We start from the raw sequence: 20630 nt of genomic DNA, 5'->3' as shown, positions 1-20630 counted from the left end.
TGCATTTTTATGCATCGTTTTTAACCAAATACTATTTCTCATCAGGGACTTTACTTACGCGTTGGAGCAGGCTTTCACGATACCAGCCAAACTAAATAAGCACTAGGCTTTAGGTTACTCTGACAGGAACTGAGAAGTCGATAATGAACATCACGCATAGCGCATAGTCCTATCAAAGTCTTTGCATTCTCACAGACACATTTATCTTTGTGCGTGCGTGTGTGTGTGTGTGTTTATGAGACCTTCAGTAACCCGTCGGCTCTCTGTCTAGTTTCCACTGGTTGGGAAGGTATCTGTACAGAGCTTGCGTCACAGAAAGAAATAATTTCCATACTAATGAACGTCACGCTTTTCGGCCTTCCTTGGCACCGCTGACGGCGTTCAGGGTCACTCCGAGTCCTGGACGTTCCCGTAAATGTTACTTTTTCGGGGAGCTGACATTATGACAAATGACAAAAGACATGATGTGGGTGAAAGGCTATGGTTTAATTGAACAAACACTCCTGTTGGTCCGGATGGGACTTGATCCGAGTCACATCACTGGACTCAGGGACGAGTACACAGACAAGAATAGACATGTCACAGGCAGCTGCTGATGTAAATGTCCATATAATAAATATATGTGCTTTTTCATAATTGTGAGGCCAGGCATTAAATTATGAAAAAGGAGGAAAATGTCTATTTTTATATATTTTTTTTATTTCATATGTACATGTTTTTTTTTCTTCTTCTCATCAGCAAAAGACGTCTTCACAATCCTGCAAAAGTGAAAGAAAGTAAAATGAGACACGTTGCATATCGGTTCAGCTGCTTATTAATGCACCAAGCTGCTTTGAATCAGGCTCATCATTAATGAAAACCTATAAAAAAAAAAAACCCCTATTAAAAATCTTTTTTTTTTTTAAATACTAAAATGACTAAATAACGCAAAATAAAAATTAATAAATCACATCTGGGCACATAAAAAAAAGAAAGAAATTGAATTGGCAGTGAACTATACTAATAAAATCAAATTAAGCCTATTAACAAAGACTGTAATAGCATATTAATTATTGCAAACGCCGCTTTAAGCCATTAAAATGCTTAATGAACATTTAATAAAACGGTTAACCATGACACCCTAAACCACTTTAAAATGGGACAAGAAACTAAACTAAAAGCAGAAACTAATACTAAAATAGCGCTGCTTTAAAGCATTAAAATGATTAATAAACGTTATCTCTTTGTTCATTCTTCTTATTTTTAATAACAATTCTCATAAGTCACCATTTTAAAATGTAAAATCTAAAATAATATACATAACATGCTTAACAGACACTACAGATGTAAGTAAATAATAATAATAATAATAAAAATAACTAGAATTACAAATAAACAGGATATCAACTGATACTAGGTTGTTGCACGTATACTTTCTAATAGCTCTGAAAGCGTCTTATCAGAGCTGGAACACTCTGGAAGGAGTTCTCACCTTTTGAGAGGGATCCCACATTTTTCTGTTCCTTATTTGGGACTAGAGCACATGCAGAGAGGAAGAACAAGGAACAGGTGTCAGTCGGCCTGAAATAGTTCTAACAATCCAAGCAACATGTTTGACTTGTTTTGGCGGATGTCTGAGGACTCATCAGGCGGATGTAATTTAGTCTCTCCGAGTCATAACGAGTTTAATTTATGGGGAATAGCCACTAGGACACTTCCAGCAGGGGCCGTAATCTCCAAGTTTAGTGCCCCCCATGTAAGGTCAGGCTCCGGGAGGAAGACAGATGTCTTGTCAAGACCCAAATAGATAGAGAACCAAATCTCTATTTGGTAATCCAAAGCTCCTTCTCCAAAGCAAAAACTCTAAACTCTTCTTTTGTGGTACATTTTTTGTGACAAACATGTATTAAACATGACAAGAAGTGTAATAAAGAGAGAATATACTCAAGTTGAAGTATGGGTGTTATGTTAATTAAATATAATGATTTGTAAAAATATAATTTTATAATATTATTTTTGCAATATCAGTACCAGTCTATATTTGTGTCAAAAATAAATAAATTAATTAATTCAGCATGCAATCTTATTGTACATAATCAACTATATTAAAACTAGGATTTATATATTTGGTTTTAAAAAATAGAGAGGGTGTTGTCAAAGATTTACTAATGCCAAAAATATTTCCGTGAGAAAAAAAAAAGCAAAATGAGTGATCATTTTTGGTTTTGAAAAGCATAAAAAAAGTCCAAAAGTCTCACCAAGGCTGCATTTATTTGCTAAAAAAAATACAGTCATAATTAATAATACTATGAAATATTACTTTAAATAAAACGTTCTCTTCTGCAACTTATTTTAAAATGTAAAATACATTTTATAAATTGATTTTTATGCCTGTGATGCAAATCTGGCATCATTACTCCAGTCTTCAGGGTCACATGACCCTTCAGAAATCATTTGCTGCTCAAGAAACATTTCTGATTATTATCAGATTATATTTTGAAACCAGTTGTGCAGGATCCTAAAAATATGCCATGTATTTCTGGTCCTTTTATTCTTTTATTCTTTTAAGAATAGCATTTATTTGAAATCATAAATGTCTGTCACTTGCAATAAATTGAATGCCTCCTCACTGCATAAAAGCAAAAAAAAAAAAATCCTTATTGACCACAATCTTTTGAACAGCAGTGCAATGAAGTCAAATTACTCTGAAGCTTTACACTCCTGAACACATCTAAAAATAGACTGACCTGTATGAATGTGGGGCTTGAACTTATTTCTTATCAGCATCAGCAATCACAGGCTCTGTCGGGAACGAAAGCAAGAACGCAGTTCAGTCCGCTGACTTCCGAAACGTTAATAAATACCCATAAAGTTATCACCCAAACAAGCGATAACCATCCGGTTTCATGCGCAAACTCTTGTTCTGGCTGACATGTTCATCTTCTCTGCTTTCAAAAGGCTGGAAATCATTTTACAACAACAATAAATGCCCCCCAGCTGAGAACAGGTCCCGGATTGGGTTAAGCATTGGCGTGAACATATCTTGGGTTGGATTAGACTGGAATTACACGTCAATAAAGTGATGCTCCGCGCTACACCAGTGATCATCTGACTACCATTACAGTATCATCTGATAGACCTAGACATCTATTTTACATATTTATTTTAGCCTACTTGCTTTTCGATGCTAAATATAAACTCAACATGTCTGGAATCGCTTGTGCTTATCATTAAAGTGTTTTATATCATTCAATCAATCAACGTGATTCGTTTTTTACTATTTCACATACAGAGCTTCTTTTCAGCACTAGCAGAATGCTCTTGATTTCGTTAGATGTTTTAGTCAAACACATCTGCATCATGCTACATCCTGGGTTTTTTTGCACATGAACCAATACAATATGCAATTTGAATATTCAATTCGGTCTTCTGAGACCAAGCCATTCATGATTACGTGTAGAAAATGATTTCACGGCCACTGCGCTCCTAAAGAATAACCCAAACCCATGAAATATTATAGAGCTGAGCATAATTAGATAATGCGTTTAGTCTCTACAGACATTTTCAGGACTTTTCTGGGCTTTGAAATCACAGTCAAAAGATTTCCATGGCCACGAAAAACTCACTAAGGTCAGAAAACCCTCTTTTAAATCGGTTCATAATGCTGCCAATCACGACTGAGACGATCACAAACTTATCGTGACCGGAATGGCTTTTTTGCATGCATCAAAGAAGACCAAATGCGTATCACTGACTCGCGTTAGGCCTAAGGCGGTCACTTACGTTTGACCTCCAGTTTGCAGCTAATCAAGGCCTCTCCGTGCTCGTTCCTGGCCCTGCAGCTGTACACTCCACCGTCAAAGTTACCAGGCTTGCGGATCTCTAGGGAGCAGATGCCCTGGTTGTTGATTTGCCTGAACTTGGGGTCGTCACCAATAATCATCTGATTCTTCATCCACTCGATCTTGGGCTGCAAAGAAGTCAGAAAACAATTCAAGTGTGACATTTTCTCGTCTATAATTGGTAAAAAGATGGACAAAGACACTGGAAAGAGCTATTTCACAATTGTTTTTTTTCATAACGACTTAATCTTAAAAATGGAGGTTCTTTATTGGAAGCGATGGTTGTATTGATTCTTAAAATATTCTTCATAATAATAATTAAAATGTTTTAAGAACTGCTCAGTGAATGGTTTTTCAGGAAACCAAAAATGGTTCTTCTACTATGGCATCACAGCAAAAAATGGATATTGGATATTTGCTTTGGTGGCTTAGGCTAATATATATATATGCACTGAAAAAAAAATGGCTAACGCTACACTTTCCTTTGAGCTAAAACTTACACAACAATATGCGACCCTGGTCCACAAAAGCGGTCTTAATGCTCTGGGGTATATTTATAGCTGTAGCCAAAAATACACTGTATGGGTCAAAATTATACATTTTTATTTTATGCCAAAAATCATTAGGATATTAGACAAACATCATGTTCCATGAAGATGTTTAGCACAATTCCTACTGTAAATATATCAAAAGATCATTTTTGATTAGTAATCTACATTGCTTAGAACTTAATTTGGACACCTTTCTCATTCTCAAGGCAATTTTCTCATTATTTGGATTTTTTGCACCCTCAGATTCCAGATATTCAGACAGTTGTATCTCTGCCAAATATCGTCCTCTCCTACCAAACCACACATGAAAAGCGCATTTATTAGCTTTCAGATTTTGTCATATAAAGTTAGCAGCCGCTGGTCCTTTACTCACCCACCAAAGCAATTTTTACATGCATTTGGCACTCGGAGAGTGTTAATTTTGAGCACTTTCCTCCGTCTGTCAGATCCCAGTGTCATGGCCTCCACGTATCAGTGTTTGGAAGCTCATCCCATCATAGTGATGCAGGAATCCCACTTATCCAGCTCACGCTGTCCCCCGGCTAGTTATCTTCCCCTGCAGGAGCTGCACTATCTCTGGTGGCATGTAAGTGACGGATTCCTACACCGAACTGTTAAATAGCTCTTGATGGATTAAGTGTTGATTTTGTGACAGAATTCATTTCAAAATACACATCAACACCCGGCTGGACCGTTCATAAATGTTAATGGATATAGGAGTCAGGTTATGATTCAGGTGATCTGATTCAAAGTCCATCAGATGTTGTACATAGAGCACACTCACTAAATGGGACATGTTAAGCAATTGCATTGAAGTTTAATTCATTTAGATAAAATAAAGTAACTAGAACGCTTCTATTTAAATTTTAACATTTATTTTTAATCTGTAAAGAACTATTTTTAATAATAACCAACATTAAGGGAATGTTCCGTTTTAGAACTAACATTATGAGGATGTTACTTTTGAATGTGCTTTAAACCATTTGAAACTAACATTTAAAGTGTAGAACATTTCAGAAAAACACCCCATAACCAATGTACTGTATGAATAATTTTTGCGCTGACGTTTTGAGAAAGTTATTAAAGACCAGATAAATCTGAACGAAGGGTCTATGAATGTTACTGGAACAATGTTTGTTCGTAACCTTTTCAGAGCATTCTGAAAACTATTTCCAGCTCGCTGGTTCTGTTTATGGGTGCATGAAAAACCATGTACCTTAGGGAATCCCCTAACGGAGCAAAGCAGCTTGGTGTTATAACCAACAGTAGTGCTGCGGTCTGCCAGGGAGGTGGTGAATTTGGGTGCCTCGCTGAAGTCATGTTCCTTGTACTCTGGAGGCTTGTAGTCAATGCCTATAAAAGCACACCATGAAGATCAGTGAAGTAAGAATAACAAGAATAGCCACTGGATGCCTGAAAAACACTACAAGTCTTATGAAAACTCATTGGAAAAAAACATCCGCCAATGCACACAAGATAATACAAATATAACAGAACATAAGGTTACACTTTCTTTTGATCGTCCACTTCATTCATTCTTCTAAATATAAGCAACTACATGTCAGCTAATTCAACTAACTCTCAGAGTAGACCTGTTAAGGAAGGTTTAGGGTTAGTAGAATAAGTTCTAACATTTCTCATAGTCAGACTCAGCATATATTATATTGTGAACCCATCAAAATAAAGCGTTAGAAGTCATTAAACAGACAGTCTACTAATACACTAATGACTGATAGTTTACATGCAATTGCAAAGTCACTTACGCTTATACATTAATGCATTTCAAATTTCAAATATCAAATATACAAAATGCAGAAAAGCTGGTTCACCTGTCTTCTGGATGGTGGCTGAGGCCTTTGTCATGCAGGCTTCTTCACTGATTCCACACTTGTTCTCAGTGAAGACCCTGAAGATGTAAGTGTTACCCATGATCAGGTCTGAAACAGTGGCGTTCATTCTGTGATAATGCTCCAGTACTGTGAACCAGTCCTGCGGAGAGACAAGCCCAGGTCAGTGAACTCAGTTAATTGGATCATTAGGTTGAGTACTGCCACCGAAAAGGAACGTGAACAACCGTAGTTTTCAAAACCATTTTATGAATAAGTCAGCCAGTTGGCAAATGATAAAATAAACACAAACCCGCCCAGATTGGTCAAAACAGTGTCAATGTGGAGGACTAGATGGTGAAGACTAGTTATTGCTGTGTATCTCAGTATGCTGTGCTGTGTAACACCAAAAGACACTGTTTATAAGTTGTTATTTTCCATTCCAATATGCATCTTTATCATGTTTTTTTGTATACATGCTCGATGGACGAGTATGACCATTGCATTGCATTTTCAACATTTAGACAAAGCCCCGCTCATCAATGTCGACACCTAAACAGTGGACCAATCAGAAGTCCCTGGAGGCGGGGCAAGTGGTGCTGCTTCTCGTGTTTTTCTTAAGCTTTAATACGGTACTTTTTTACACATCCAAACTAACATGCCATGTTATATGTCTATTGCAATATTATCATGTTCGAAAAACCACAGTGATACCGTGGCATTTGTTCGTAAAGCGTAATTTTTGGAAGAGCTTCTACCCCTGTTTTTTTGTCAGCTTTCTGGATGGTGTATCCAGTGATTGTTGTGTTTCCATTGTCCTTGGGTTCGGTCCATTCCAGAGCGACGTTGAAACCCCAGGTGTCCACGATCTTGACGGTGGCTGGAGGTCCAGGCAACTCTGGTGAACAGGTCAACAAGTCAATTGTTAAAAAACCCTCAAAAACCTATACACGGTCCATTGTGTGTATGAAGGCTTACCAACGATCTGCAGAGTCAACTGGGCTTTGTCCTCAAAGCTGTCCACTTTCACACACATCTCGTACACGCCGGAGTCGGCTCTCTCGGCGCCACGGATGAAGAAGATGCTGTCCTTGTCACTGTTGCGGATGTTCACCTTTTTAGTATCCAGAGGCTGGCCATCCTTTGTCCATGACACAACAGGTTGTGGTTTTCCCTGTAGGTGTGAAAATAAGATTGCAAATGAATAGACAAAATCAATTTCTACTGGATAGTTAGAATGGACTGGCGCCAATTTATATAATAGTATTCAATATGCACTTAAAGAGTATATTTTAACAACCTTGTACTAGCAGATTATGAATTTATTAATGAATCTACTTAGTTATAACACTCTTAAATACACATTTAAAAGGTGTCTGTACATATAATATTAAATAACAACCACAGTTAAAATGTAAATTGAAATATAAAGATATTTTTAATTTACATTAATAAAAGTTTTCTTTATTATTACTATATTCTGCAGTATTTAACCATATTTTAAAGACAATACCAATGGTTAAAAATTTAAATCCTATATAAGTATGCTACAAAAGCACCCTAAAGGTCAACGAATTGCATTTTATATAAGTTTAAAACTGCAAAACTTTATTTAATTGCAAATAATATGCAGTTAAGTGTCAGAAAACACTGCATTCAGTTCACACTACACTACATTTTATAAGGAGTGATGATCAAGCAGTAAATCCTACTTTACATCTTGGCCGTGATGTAAACAAAAGGCAACTCTCTATTTAAAGCAACAACAAAAATAGCACCAGGCCAGCCCTGCGATAGCATGTGAATATTCTCATTTATTCGCAATCTCTAGGCAATCTAAACTGAAGTGGTTTAGCATGTTTACTCCAAATATAGCCCGTGTTCTGTTAAAAGTTCTGGCACAAACATGCATAACCAAGCAGGAATTTAGCTACCTTGAAAAGAGTTCGGCTATAATCATGCATTTTCAGTAAACGTATCAATTGTCAAGAGAGTACGTACACTGAAGGGAATAACAAGGTTGACTTTCTCTCCAACATTTTTCACAAAACGCTGCCTCAGGAAACGTGGCAGACGAATTTTGGGACGATCTGGATGGAGGAAAAAATAATAGGTAATATGATTACATTGCATTTGCTTTACATTATATCTTCACAGATTTTACAGAACCATATCTTCCTTGTGCACGTAACAAAATGCTTGAAGACAGAAAATCTTATTCTAAAGAAATACATGCTCTTACTTTATTAGCTCATAAAAACAAGCCTATTTAATTTTGATTTTTATTGTCAGTCATCTCAAAAATACTGAAGAGAAATCCTAGCCTTAAGAGAAGGAAAACATTGGCTTATTTTAACCCAGCTGATATAAATAGAAACAAATATACAAATATAAAAAACACTAACATAACTAACTTAATCACAATAATTTGCATCCACAGTAAATGTTTTAGTTCACATTATATATGTGTGTGTGCTCTATATAAATATATATATATTTTTTGTAAATATATACTGTATGTGTATTTCTATGCATATATTATGCAACAAAACCTTTTATTTTTAATGTGATTAAACATTCTCATTAAGTTATTATATATCTCATTATTTAGGAAAATTCAAAAGATTCTAAACATTAAAAAAAAAAATTTCAATGTGAATGTTAAGAAACATTCCATTTTATAATTATATATAATTATAAATAAGAAACATTATGGGAACGTTACGTTTGAAAGTTCTCTGAACAGCGGTAATATTTAAAAAAAAGTTACAATAGCATCCAACTAAAATGCTAAAGTAAATGTTACATGCACAAATAACGATTTGAATGTTAATAAAAAATACGAGTCATAATGAAAAAAATTTTCTATTAACATTGCTGTAAGGATTGTTGTGAGAATTTTAAAGAACCGTGCCAAAGAGAGAACGTTAGCCAAAATTCTGACAACGTTCCTTGTTAGTTGGATAGCACTATTTTTTGAACCAGAAAACTGACTTGTTAACCTTAACCTGACCCTGGCTTTGACTGTAATTTCATCCTTAGCTGTAGTCAGCTTGTTTTATCTTCTGTCGGTTAAACAGTCTACCGCAAAAAAACCCCCACCAAAATCTTCTGCAAAACCATATGAAGAAGCATGAAGGAAACAGAAGACCAAAAACATTATGAGGAGTCAATTACGCTAATACACCCTAAGCTAGCCAACAAGCTAATGGTGGCTCTGTTGGACTCATCACGGCTTAAAATAGATCCGTCATTACACGCCTGCCACTAATAACTTATGATGGAGGGCTTTAGTTACATTAAAACTGCTGAATTACAAATAATTCCAAAGGCTGCGTCTTAGAGTCGCAGTTTAGCGTCGATTTGTAGACGCTAGTCGACGCTACAAAATACGAACGATTTTTTAGTACATGAAAGGACTTTTGCAGTTTGGTGTGCATTTTAATTTGTGTATAAAAATTTGAATGGTTATGTGGAAATCTCCTCGAAGCGTTAGCTGGATGCTAACGCTCTTAAAGCATGCTACAGCATGCCTCTAAATAAACATAGCATCTCTAGCGAGCTAAAAAGTCTCCTGGGGTAACCTTAGACGCTACTTGACTCCTTATGCAGCGCGAGAACATTTGGGAAATGTATCCCACCCTCCGACTCGACCCATTCACACTTGTCGCCATCGCTCTTAAAGGAAGTAGTTTGACACTGGTCCAGGCGGCTAGCTGTCAATGGCTTTGAAGCCATGTAAAACCTTCTTCCCGTAATCCATGTTAATGCACGGCACTTACCAACTAACTATTTTCCAAGGATATGCAACGGAGGTACTTTCTTATCGGGAAAAGACAATTCATGACGTCGGATGAAATGGATAAAGAAGACCTTTAATCGGAGATCTGCCGAAACGTCCCTCCCCCTCTTTCGCTTAGAGAGGATTCAAGTTACATTCCAATCCCTCTTGACTTTCCATTCTACATTTATGATTTCTTTCTTTAGACGCCGGACACTCTTGGAGTATGCAAAGTGACTGCAAGCATTCATACATGAAAACTAGTTTACATAACGGCTGTGATAATGTGGACGAATGTGACACACTTGGACAGTATCTAAGGCTTCGAAAGCTACTTGTACTACTAAAATAAAGTATTTTTTGATTGTTTTTTAATATCAGCATTTTTATTTATTTTAATCATTTATTTGCCTATGTACAGTAAGTGTTACACACACACATACACACACATATATATATATATATATATATACACATATATATATATATATATATATATATATATATATATATCAAAAAATTATAGTCCACATGGACATTTGTTGGTGAAAGGTCAAGGGATTATTACATTTAATTTGTACCGAATAACCAATATACAAACTTTTGAGAAAAAAACTTTCTGAAGTCAACCAACAACAGATTTATTTCTAGCAAAAATCTTTTTTTACTGGTGTTTTTGATGCTGCTGTTTGATCTGAGAGGGTTTGTAAGGCAACACCTCTTCACGCTAAAGCCAGACGCTTGTCAGGTAGATTTATTTAGATTTATTTTTTCACAACTGGCAACCTCTCAGAGCCAATTAGGGGGCCCTGTAGAACGGCGTGGGCTTGACGTGGTACCAGTTTCACCTCTCGAGATAGCTCTGAGGTCTGGGACACTTGAGACTCCGATCTTTAGAGCAGCAAGGGCCGGGTAACTCTATGTTCCAGCATTTACAGTTATCACGTCTGAGGAAAACTGGCTTAGTTGCAGGGGGAAAGAACATTATGAAACTTGGCTCATGAATATTAAATTAATGACACCAGAGTCATTTGGCAGCTATATCAGCGCAATAAATCTTGTGGCTTTCTGCTCGGTCATTGTTTGTTTTAGGTCCCTGGCTGCTTTTTTGTTTCTGTGGCCGGGCATAGAAACTCGTAACATGACATAATCATTACTTCTGGAAAATGCTGGCTTACCCACAACCTCTCTGACCAGGACAGCGTCGGCCAGAGCAGCAGGAGGGCTGCGGCCGCCGGGATTCATGGCCACCACCCTGATGTTCAGGCGGTCACCGGTGGTCTGGTTCTTAATGACGTAACGGCAGGACACAGTCAGCTCCTCGTTAGCGGCTTTCCAGTCGCCAGCTTGGATGGAAAAATGAAAAATTAGTTGCAAGAACATCCGATATCATTTGCATCCCAATAAGCATCATAAAATGAATTGATTAATTGTATGTTGATTGTTAAGCTTTTTGAAAGGCAAACTTTAAATGACAATACTTAATCATAAAAAATTTAAAAATAAAATTAAATAAAATTAAATTAAATATATATATATATATATATATATATATATATATATAATAACATTAGATTTGCTTCTCATTACAAATCATCAAAATAGCTTTTGGAATGACAATAAATAAAATGCAAACATTAAATATAAGTAAATAAAATTATATACAATTATATAAATATTATTGAAGTATTATTGTTTAAAAAATTTATAAGCACGCATTTTGAAATTCGCTATTTAAAAAGTACACAAAAATACTGAGTTTCCTAATTTTTATTGCATTAATAATCATAAAATGTATTGCTAAATACTTTCACATTAAATAAAGTACTATATATAAACATTAATACCTTATTATTACAAAACATTTAGTAAAGAGTTATGTTTTCCGGAACAAATCAGTAAGTGTGTGAATGTGCCTTTTCAGAACGGGACACTTTTAAAAGCTGTATCAGCAGGTTTAACTGCATTTACAGAGCGCGGCTCTGCTCTTCTGCCTGGCACGTCTAGAAATGCCTCACTCCATATAGGGACACAACTGAGGTGGGTGTACATGCTGCTGTTGACATACTGGGGACAGGTGCAACCGAGAGCTTGGAGCAACCAATAAAATGCTAATGAACTTTTCGCTGCATTTCATTTAAGGTACGGTATTGTGAGGTGGCATTTCAAGATGCAAATGAATGCAGGCGCTCCGCAAGCCACCGTAATGAAGTGAAAAGGCCTTGGATTTTAGGTTTAATCCTCGTTGAGGGCCGCTGTTTGCCTTCCAGTCAGACGACGGCTAAACAGGCAGCATGATTTGATTTTAAGATCTAGAACGAAAGGGCACTCACTTCCTTCCTTGCAGATTTCCACAGTGTATCCATCCAGACCAGAGTTCCCGATGGTCGCTGGGGGTCTCCATGAGATAGTGACGGAAGTGTCATTGACATCCTCAACGCCGAGCTCGAGGGGCTCGCTGGTGGGCTCTGGAGAGTCAAAACACGCTTTTAAGAGTTCAAGCGAAAATCAGGCGCCAATGGTTCAATTGGAAAAGACGCAGCGTAGGTGATCTGAAGCGGGTTTGACTGCCGCGTGTTTACCTGCAGGCGGAGGAGGTGTAGGCGCTTTGATCTCCTCAGCAGGTGGAGCTTCAGCTTCAGCTGGCGTTAAATAAGCACATTAATAAAAGCAGCATATAACAGAGCGCCAGGCATTAGCTTTGGAATTATGGAATTACAGCAAGTTTTCGCATAATCCAAAATATGATCTCAGCACACACAGTTACCAAATTCAACACCTTCGAATTTGATAAACTAGAAAGTCAACATGAAGGCAATACTGACATGCTTTTAAGCATTTCGTGAACATTTTGTCTGTCACGTTGACTGAATCATTCAATGCAATGCGTCAAATCAATTCACAATAGCCGTTTACCATTGGCTCGCCGCTTCTATTACCGCAAGCAGGGCCTCAGCAGCGTTTGCAGCGGCTTCTTTATGCAAATCATTTCTAAATGTTAGTAAAACGTCACGGTGGACCAAATATTCGAGGCTTGATTTGCATGCGCAGAATACATTTTTTAAAAAACAGAAACACTGATACGCGACGTCAAACAATATTCGGTCGTTTCGCAATTCCTTTCATTCACAGATAATGGAATCAGACTGGATGAACGCGAACGTCATCCGTTTCAATTACATTTAACCTCGTATAAACGGTAAGAAATCGTTTAGCGATAGCGTATGAGCTGCACACAAAATAACGAACATCATTTATGGCCATCCACTTTGTGTCTGTTAAATCTCTGAAGAATTCCTCTTAATTACACACTTACCTTGCGACTGAAAAAACCTGCTCTCGCTGATTAAAACATCAGAGTCGAATGTTTATTCTTTCCTTCATGCATTGTGTTCAAGCTCTCTGAGGGACTGTAAATAGAGTTGTCTGCGTTTGCCCCAAGCTCTAAATACTTCTGGCTTATAAGGCCTCAGCGGATATAGCTGGTGTTAAAATAATAATTGCACAGGTGGTGAAAGGCATGCTTTGGTTTTGTTAGACCAGATTATCATATGAACGATCACGCATTATAGTGAAAGAATAAAGAATTGAGCTTCTGTAGAAGCTCACGTTAAGACTTATGTTCTGCAGACACCAAAACCATTTTGTATTAGTCGCAAAACTCCTTTTCTTTAACTGCATTTCCTGTTTCACAAGAGCTTTCAAAGAAAATGTGCATTATTCTGAACTCGTAAGAAGTCAATATATTGCCATATATATATATATATATATATATATATATATATATATATATATATATATATATATATATATATTATATAAAGATCACCTTGTTTACCAGTTTCCACTGAAACAATAAATTAATATGTTAACAATTTACAATATTAGCTGTTAAACTGTTTTACTTTAGTAAGCAAAAAAAGTACTACAACATAACATTCAATTGCAAAAAAAATATTAAAATATTTAAAAAATATTAAAACACGGACGTCACGTTCTTTAAAGTAGCTTGGAGTAGCATTTTAATGAAATGGTGCATCATCGGTATCTTAATTGGTAAATAAAGCGGTAAATATGATATTTTTGTGAAAAATATGGCTACCGAAAAATGCATTTTAATCCAAAAAGGCAAAATGAATGAACGAATTAATGACTGTGCACATCGTTTCGTCCTGGAAATCGAACACACACTTTAAGTAGAGCAAAAGGAGCAGAATAGATGTTGAGTAGGTCAGGGGGAACAGCTGGTATGATCAGTTTAGTGCAGAAGCGAGGAGAGGTTAACAGGTGTACACGCTCACTCGTGGTTTTTTTTAACCATCAGCTGTACTCAGACGTTTTCCAAGTAGCTACCAAGAGTTCTTGGCTCCAGCGGCAAAGTGCATTGAGTTCTCATGCATTAGGAGGTAATTGTTAAATGGCATAGCATGCATGAGTTAATAACGTCTGATTGCATTTATTATTATAAACGACGGAGCGGCTCTTACAGAAGCAGCGTCATATTTGACCGAATCAAGATAGAATCTTACATAAAGATGCATAAAAAAGGCACTTTTAGTTTTAAGAAATAAATTCCGGTGCATTAGGAGGTATTTGTTAAATGCTGATAGCGTGTGTTTGCATTAATTATTAATGATAGAGCGGATAAGAGATATTTTATCAAATCACTGTAATACAAAAGCAACTATCTTGCATAAAGCAAATGACACCGGTTTGGTTTTTTTGTTGTTCTTTGCATGGTAACATGACAATTAAGCAATTTCCTCTTCTAATGCTTATTACACATAAATGTTCCCATCACTGTAATGGTTTATTATTTAAATTATAAAGAGCTACTTCACAGGAATGCATGCCTTAATGGTTTTTATCAGAGATGATTTAAACCAGGATTCATCATCGTTCTTGTTAACGCTTATGCAAATTATAATTTCTTTGATATGGCCGATTTTCTCTTTCTTAAGGATGTCCCCCAAGGACGCGCTTTTTAAGATCCACGGCTTAGTTCGGGGTGTAGTTACCTGCAGCGGGTTCGGCAGGTGGTGCTTCTGCAGGTGGGGCTTCGGCGGGTGGGGCTTCGGCGGGAGGCGCCTCGGCCGGGGCTCCTTCAGCCGGGGCTCCTTCGGCCGGGGCTCCTTCAGCCGGGGCTGCTTCCGCTGGAGCGGCCTCGGCGGGCGCAGGTTCGGCGGGGGCCGGTTCCGCGGGGGCGGGCTCGGGTGCGGGAGCGGGTTCGGGCTCGGGCGCGGGCGCGGGCGCCGGCTCCTCCTTCTTGGCGGCCTTGGCCGACTTCTTTATCGGGGCTGGTTTTGCCGGCATGCTTGTCCGCTTCTGGGATCCCTCTGACCTAGTAAGTCCTTCGGCTCAGTCTGAAGATGGGTCACCCCAGATTTATAGCCTAGTGCATGCGGCGCTCAGCTCCTCCCCTCGAGAGTTTCGAGTGACTAGTGAGGGCTCTCAGCATCACGCTCACTTCAGCTGTATATACACACACCGTAGGCCACAGTCACGCTGCAGATAAGAAGTGCTGGGGGAGGGGCCTTTTAAGTACATACTAAAGCGATTTTTAATTACAGAAAATAAAAAGGCATTATTTAAACGCTTTAGCAGCTACAGGATGTAGCCTAAGGCGCTTATATTTGGTACTTAGGCACTATTGTGTCTTGAAGTTTTGTAGTATATATAGTGCGTGTAACACATTTAAAAAGTGCCCTTTAAATACCCGACCATGCATGAAGTGTGGAGTATGTTGGACACATCATGCACTTCTTGAAGAAGGAGGTAGGGGTTATAAACTGTTATGACAAATTAACCACATGCAATTTATACACTGCTTGGTCGAGTGGACTACATTGCGCGTAAGAATATATAGTGTGTAGTGTGTAATTTGGGACAGTTGAGTTGGTAACCATGGCAACAACTATGCCAAAGTTTGTATTTGCAGAAAAATGGTAATATTTAATCAAAATACGATAAAATAATACCATAGGTGCGTCTCAAATCACATGCTTACTTACGCACTACTATTCTATAACGTTTCGTAGCATGAACAGTGAGAGTTGTGTGTTCAACACTGAAAATCACAAAATGAACACTACTCAACTATGTAGTGTATGCATTATATAATTATATAATTTGTCATTTATTAACAGAGAGTCTTCTCTACACAATTAAAGCGGCGACAGTCGAGCGCATAAAGGCCGCTTCTTAAACGGAAGACTGCATCCTTCTGAGCTCGCATTTGTAGGCTGCATACTTCATATAAACAGCTGATATAAACAATTTGACCATTATTCTTAATTGTGCACAAATCGTTGTAACATGCATATGACTCTTCAGTATAATGCTCAGTTAACAAAAAAAACAGGCTTGGTGACGAATGAAGCCTAAAATGCGACCTCCGGAGGATACAGACTTCCTTTTGAGAAGTGTTTAACGTTCCACACTTTATTACTTATTTAAGGGCATAATATATTGGGTGTTTAAAGTGCAATTTTTATGTTTGGCACTTTCAGTGTAAACACTACTCACACCATTTATATTACGAACATCATAGAATAGCATGTGACTTGGGATGTCTAACACTTCATCTTTAATTAGCCTATCAGGTGAAGGGGGAAGGGCTATCGGACTACGTTTGTGAGCGACAAAGTAACCAACCATACGCTATATGGTTGAGTACAAAGTGCACAAGTACAGAATGTATAAGTGCATAGTGTGCAGTGTGTCTTTTGGGACAGTTTGTATTTTGCAGAAAAGAAAATTGAGCCTGCATAAACTTAGTCACGGCAAATGGTAGATTACAAATAATTAAAATCGTATTTAGCAGAAAATCAAGTGCATATTGAACTTATTTAATTCCGCAAAGTCTTGGTGTTCGAGGTAAGCACAAGACGCGACAATGAACACAGGTTAACGAACATTGTGGTTTTATTATGACAGATGGACAACGTCTTGGTGGTCATATTACGAACATCCGAAGCATGCCAGTTTTGGCGTACTGGGCCGCTCCATCGGTAACAAAAGCACGAGTCTTCCTTGCAAACCACATTTCTTAATGACATTACGTTTTTTTTCTTAAATGATTGTTGTTGCAAATGCAGGGCCACGCTATGTACAATGTTTACATTTATAACGTTCTGTACAAAATGGAACTGAAGTCGTACAAACAATCATTTGGGGGAACGTTACAGTAAAAAGAAAGCAATATCATTCCTTTTATACGACCCCAAATTAGGTAGAACACATCCGTAATTCTGCTTCACACTAAGGTGACATGCGTTTACAACATTTAGAAACCCATTGCACATTGTAACTTACATCTTCTACCATCATATGACCTTTTATGCAATAGCACTGGACTTTTGAATCAATATCAAGCATTGCATGAAGTGAAGGGACTATTCAGCAACTTCTCACCACTTTGTATCCCTAATAATATCTTTGCGTTTTTCCTCGGCCGTCTTCGAAACACTTCACACAAAACCACGCCACCTGATATTAAAGATCCGTCGGTTCTCATTCACAAGCCCAGACTTGACCCCGACCCCGAGACAGCGCCATCAAGGCATACAATCATCCAAAGTCTCGAGTTCCTGACTCTGTTTAACGCACGCGACGAATTATTGCAACAACGTAGTCCACATAAAAAGGTGCATTAAAACAGCAACGGAAGCAGACACGAACCAAAGCTTTTGAGCGACAGACAGTGAAATCGATGTAAAAAATCCAGTTTTACCAGTCACCATCCGTGAGCTGTCAACAGACAAAGTAGACGGTAAAAAGTTGCTGAATTGTCGCATTAAATGGGACTTTGCACAACACGGCACAGCTATCACACGGTCACAGGCACAATAACCAGGAACATGATGCAGACAGTGTTCAGCGGCTTTAGTCGCACTAATAATCGTCTTTTTAAAACAAAGAATAGCTGCTGACAACGAAAACGCTTGCGTGAAACCCCAATGAGATTTGTTCCGTCAATGACGAGCTTTATTCGCTGATCCGGATTCAATATCAGTGGTAACTCACCGACGTGCTGCGGTTGTGAAATGTAATAGTTTGTTTGCGGTAGCATTTATTGATATGAAATGAAACCGCAAATGGCCAACTAGGACCTTCAGCAGATAAGCAGCAAAAGCCGTTGACACACTGTCTTATGTCTGGAATGTAATCAAATATAAATGTCACATATTAGACTTGAAGCAGCAGCAGCAGCAGCGGCGCAACTGAAGGAGGCTGAAGAAACAAAGTCTTTTTGCCATCTTGAACATTACGTGTCTCTCTATTTGGCTAATTAACTCCACAAACCTTCATTTCTTGGAAAAGGAACTACGAAAATCATATTTACACTAATGATAATGCAGTACAGATGAGTAGAAAGGAATGGAATGGTTTGAGTTCGATTTTTTTCTCTATAATAGCCCAGATCTCACTTACATGCGTGTTTGTATGCTAGTTTCAGGTACAGAGATGGGAAATTACTGGTCCACCACTGCTTTCTGCGAGCGAATCCTCTTCTGTGTGAGCGTGTGTGGATGTAGTGTACACTACTTAGTGCTCAAGAGAATTGCCGAGTTTGATATTAATCGCAGGCCTCGGAGAAATGCTGCGCGGTTTGATATGTTTTCAGACTACCATTGAAAAGGAGGTTGATTTACCGTGACAGTGATTTCGTGGTGGCGATGTTTAAAAGAAACGTAACGCTTACAAGTTCTAAAACTACGACTAAAAGGAACGTAGAAAGAAAATGATCACTTGGTTGTACCTAAAGATGCCCTTAAATGCCACAAGACTAAGGCTATTGGATGTCAAGTGCGATTTTTGCTAAACCAAGTCATGTTTTCCAATAGTGATAGAGTATAGCACCAGATAATCAAAGATAGTCTTCGTCTTCGCATCCGTGCGCACTTTATCGGGGCGATCATCTCTAGTATTTCAAATAAAAGGCTCATACTGAATAAAGCACTAAGTATTTGGTTTTCTACATTTGCACCATTTGCTACAAAGAGAGCAGTAACTGAGAAAGTAGCTGTATTGAATCTAATTAGAGGCCTGAGATAACCAAACCCCTGAGCTGAGATCAGCGTCGAAGCCAAGTGAAACGTCTCTACAGTATCATTGCAGTAAATCAAAGTGCACAAAAAAAGTCGTCGCTCTGAAAGCAAGTTATCTTTACAGGGTGTTACCGAGGTGCTTTTGTGCACTGTGGGAACTTTTGAGGGAACGGATGCTTTCGATTTAAGTTTCGGGAACTGGAACTAAAACGGGATGGAAACGTAAATTCAAAGACTGCGTGTTTAATACTACATTTCGGTTTTAAGCTTGAAACGCCATCCAGCTGTTGTCTGAACGTCCCGTTGGTTTTCCGAATTTCGCGAAAGTTCATTTCTGAACTCTGCCTAACCCCGCCCCCTACAGAGTGAAAAAGGAAACGTGATAGCACACTTAGAATCTGTTGTAAGGCATTCACTGTGTTAGAAAGAGGAAGAAGGTGTAATGCAGTCTGCATAAGTCTTTCTGGGGTTAAACTAGCTTATGCTGTGGCCATATTCAAATGTGAAATAAATGAAACGTAGAAAAAGCAGCACAGGCTAAAGTGGCCTGTAAAAGTGTTACATAATTAAGTAATATATCCCAATATCTCCCATGTTGGCTCTTATTCATCACCACGAGATGAAGTCACACGAGCGATTTTAGCACCTGTATCGTTGAGTTGTTGTTAATACGGGCAGCAGTGGAACAGTAAAGGTTCCCGCAAAGAGAATCACATACGTACTAAAGCGTCCGTCAACAGAAATACGCAGATAGAAGTAAAAAGAGATAGAGTTACATTTCATGACAAAATATTGTTTTTGCAAGCCCTTACATAAAAGTACAATTACCATGGATGAATGTGGTGTGTGATATTACCATGGTTTGGTCACTAACACGATAATACCATGTTATTTACTCAGCACCGTGATATATGGAGTTTAATGGATCACTACCGATATTTACACAGTTTCGCAAAGGTTTAAATCAATGAACGCATACAGAAAAGTGTAGATTTAAGTGCTATAATGGGTCATTTTAACCACTATTTTTGCCGTCACTAGTTCATTTTAAAGGTCCTGAGATGCAACAAATCCATTTTTAAAAAATACAAATGCTCCATGTAGTCTTACGATTCATAGCTCTTTATTATGCATGCTGCATGCATAATAACTTTTAAAAAGCAAAATGCTGTTTAAAATGGTCGTATAGCATGTCGCACTGCAGAACAAGTCCATCACCCATATGAGAAAGTACCACGGTATTACCTCTGATAACGTCACTCAACCATGGTGCAACCACAGTACTTTTCTGTAAGGGACATTGGGTTGAAATGAAAAAGGTGGGATGGATAATATAACAAGCGAGTGGGTGAAATGCACTAACAGCATTTATAACAGTACAGTGTCATCTTCAGGTGTGGGGCAGCTGTTTGGACCTCGACATGGGCGGCAGGAGAGATGGAGGAGATGTTCAGAGAGGAGGGAGTTTTGGATCTGTTTCTTTCTCCGGTGACTCGATGTAATTGGCAGCCTCTTGTAGTTTTAACAGCATAGCCATCTGGGAAAGAAGTAGAGATTGCGAGAATGAGAAAATGATATATTGCTCATGCGCGCTGATATGG

General features: G+C 38.1%; 2 protein-coding genes across 15 annotated transcripts in view; both read right to left on the bottom strand.

Annotated features, from left to right (window-relative positions):
- Nucleotides 1-465: 465 nt before the first annotated feature.
- On the bottom strand, nucleotides 466-15360 carry mybphb (myosin binding protein Hb). 2 transcript variants are annotated; one of them, XR_006251225.1, is made up of 12 exons: nucleotides 14998-15359; nucleotides 12313-12447; nucleotides 11158-11325; nucleotides 8200-8288; nucleotides 7177-7372; nucleotides 6957-7096; nucleotides 6202-6361; nucleotides 5589-5725; nucleotides 3763-3949; nucleotides 2727-2781; nucleotides 1472-1513; nucleotides 466-758 (listed from the first exon to the last, which is right to left on the bottom strand). XR_006251225.1 is itself a non-coding variant. In XM_043242839.1 (10 exons), exons 1-10 carry the CDS (start codon nucleotides 15290-15292, stop codon nucleotides 2750-2752), a joined length of 1539 nt encoding a protein of 512 aa, XP_043098774.1. In that variant the 5' UTR covers nucleotides 15293-15360; the 3' UTR covers nucleotides 2726-2749. The 2 variants fall into 2 exon arrangements, 1 of the variants encoding a protein (XP_043098774.1); XM_043242839.1 differs by lacking the exons at nucleotides 466-758; nucleotides 1472-1513 and having other exon boundaries at nucleotides 2726-2781; nucleotides 14998-15360.
- A 1525-nt stretch (nucleotides 15361-16885) lies between these two features.
- nav1b (neuron navigator 1b) overlaps nucleotides 16886-20630 on the bottom strand; it is a 66296-nt gene continuing 62551 nt past the window's right edge. For all 13 annotated transcript variants that reach the window (XM_043242142.1, XM_043242147.1, XM_043242141.1 and 10 more), the window contains one exon: nucleotides 16886-20566. In XM_043242142.1, coding sequence (XP_043098077.1) covers nucleotides 20480-20566 — 87 coding nt within the window. In that variant the 3' untranslated portion in view covers nucleotides 16886-20479. The remainder of the gene's footprint in view (nucleotides 20567-20630) is intronic.

This window comes from Puntigrus tetrazona, chromosome 6 (assembly GCF_018831695.1).
Source record: "Puntigrus tetrazona isolate hp1 chromosome 6, ASM1883169v1, whole genome shotgun sequence".
In the NCBI taxonomy this organism is placed as follows: Eukaryota; Metazoa; Chordata; class Actinopteri; order Cypriniformes; family Cyprinidae; genus Puntigrus; species Puntigrus tetrazona.
Note: the sequence above shows the minus strand (reverse complement) of the source record. Positions and strands in the feature narration are given on the sequence as shown.

Excerpts from the sequence above, each read along its gene's own strand:
- mybphb (XM_043242839.1), bottom strand. The coding sequence starts at position 15,292 with ATGCCGGCAAAACCAGCCCCGATAAAGAAGTCGGCCAAGGCCGCCAAG. Across the intron at positions 7,097-7,176 it reads GTTGACTCTGCAGATCGTTG|AGTTGCCTGGACCTCCAGCC; the intron begins GTAAGCCTTCAT and ends CCTGTTCACCAG. Across the intron at positions 3,950-5,588 it reads CCGTTAGGGGATTCCCTAAG|CCCAAGATCGAGTGGATGAA; the intron begins GTACATGGTTTT and ends ACTTCTTTGCAG.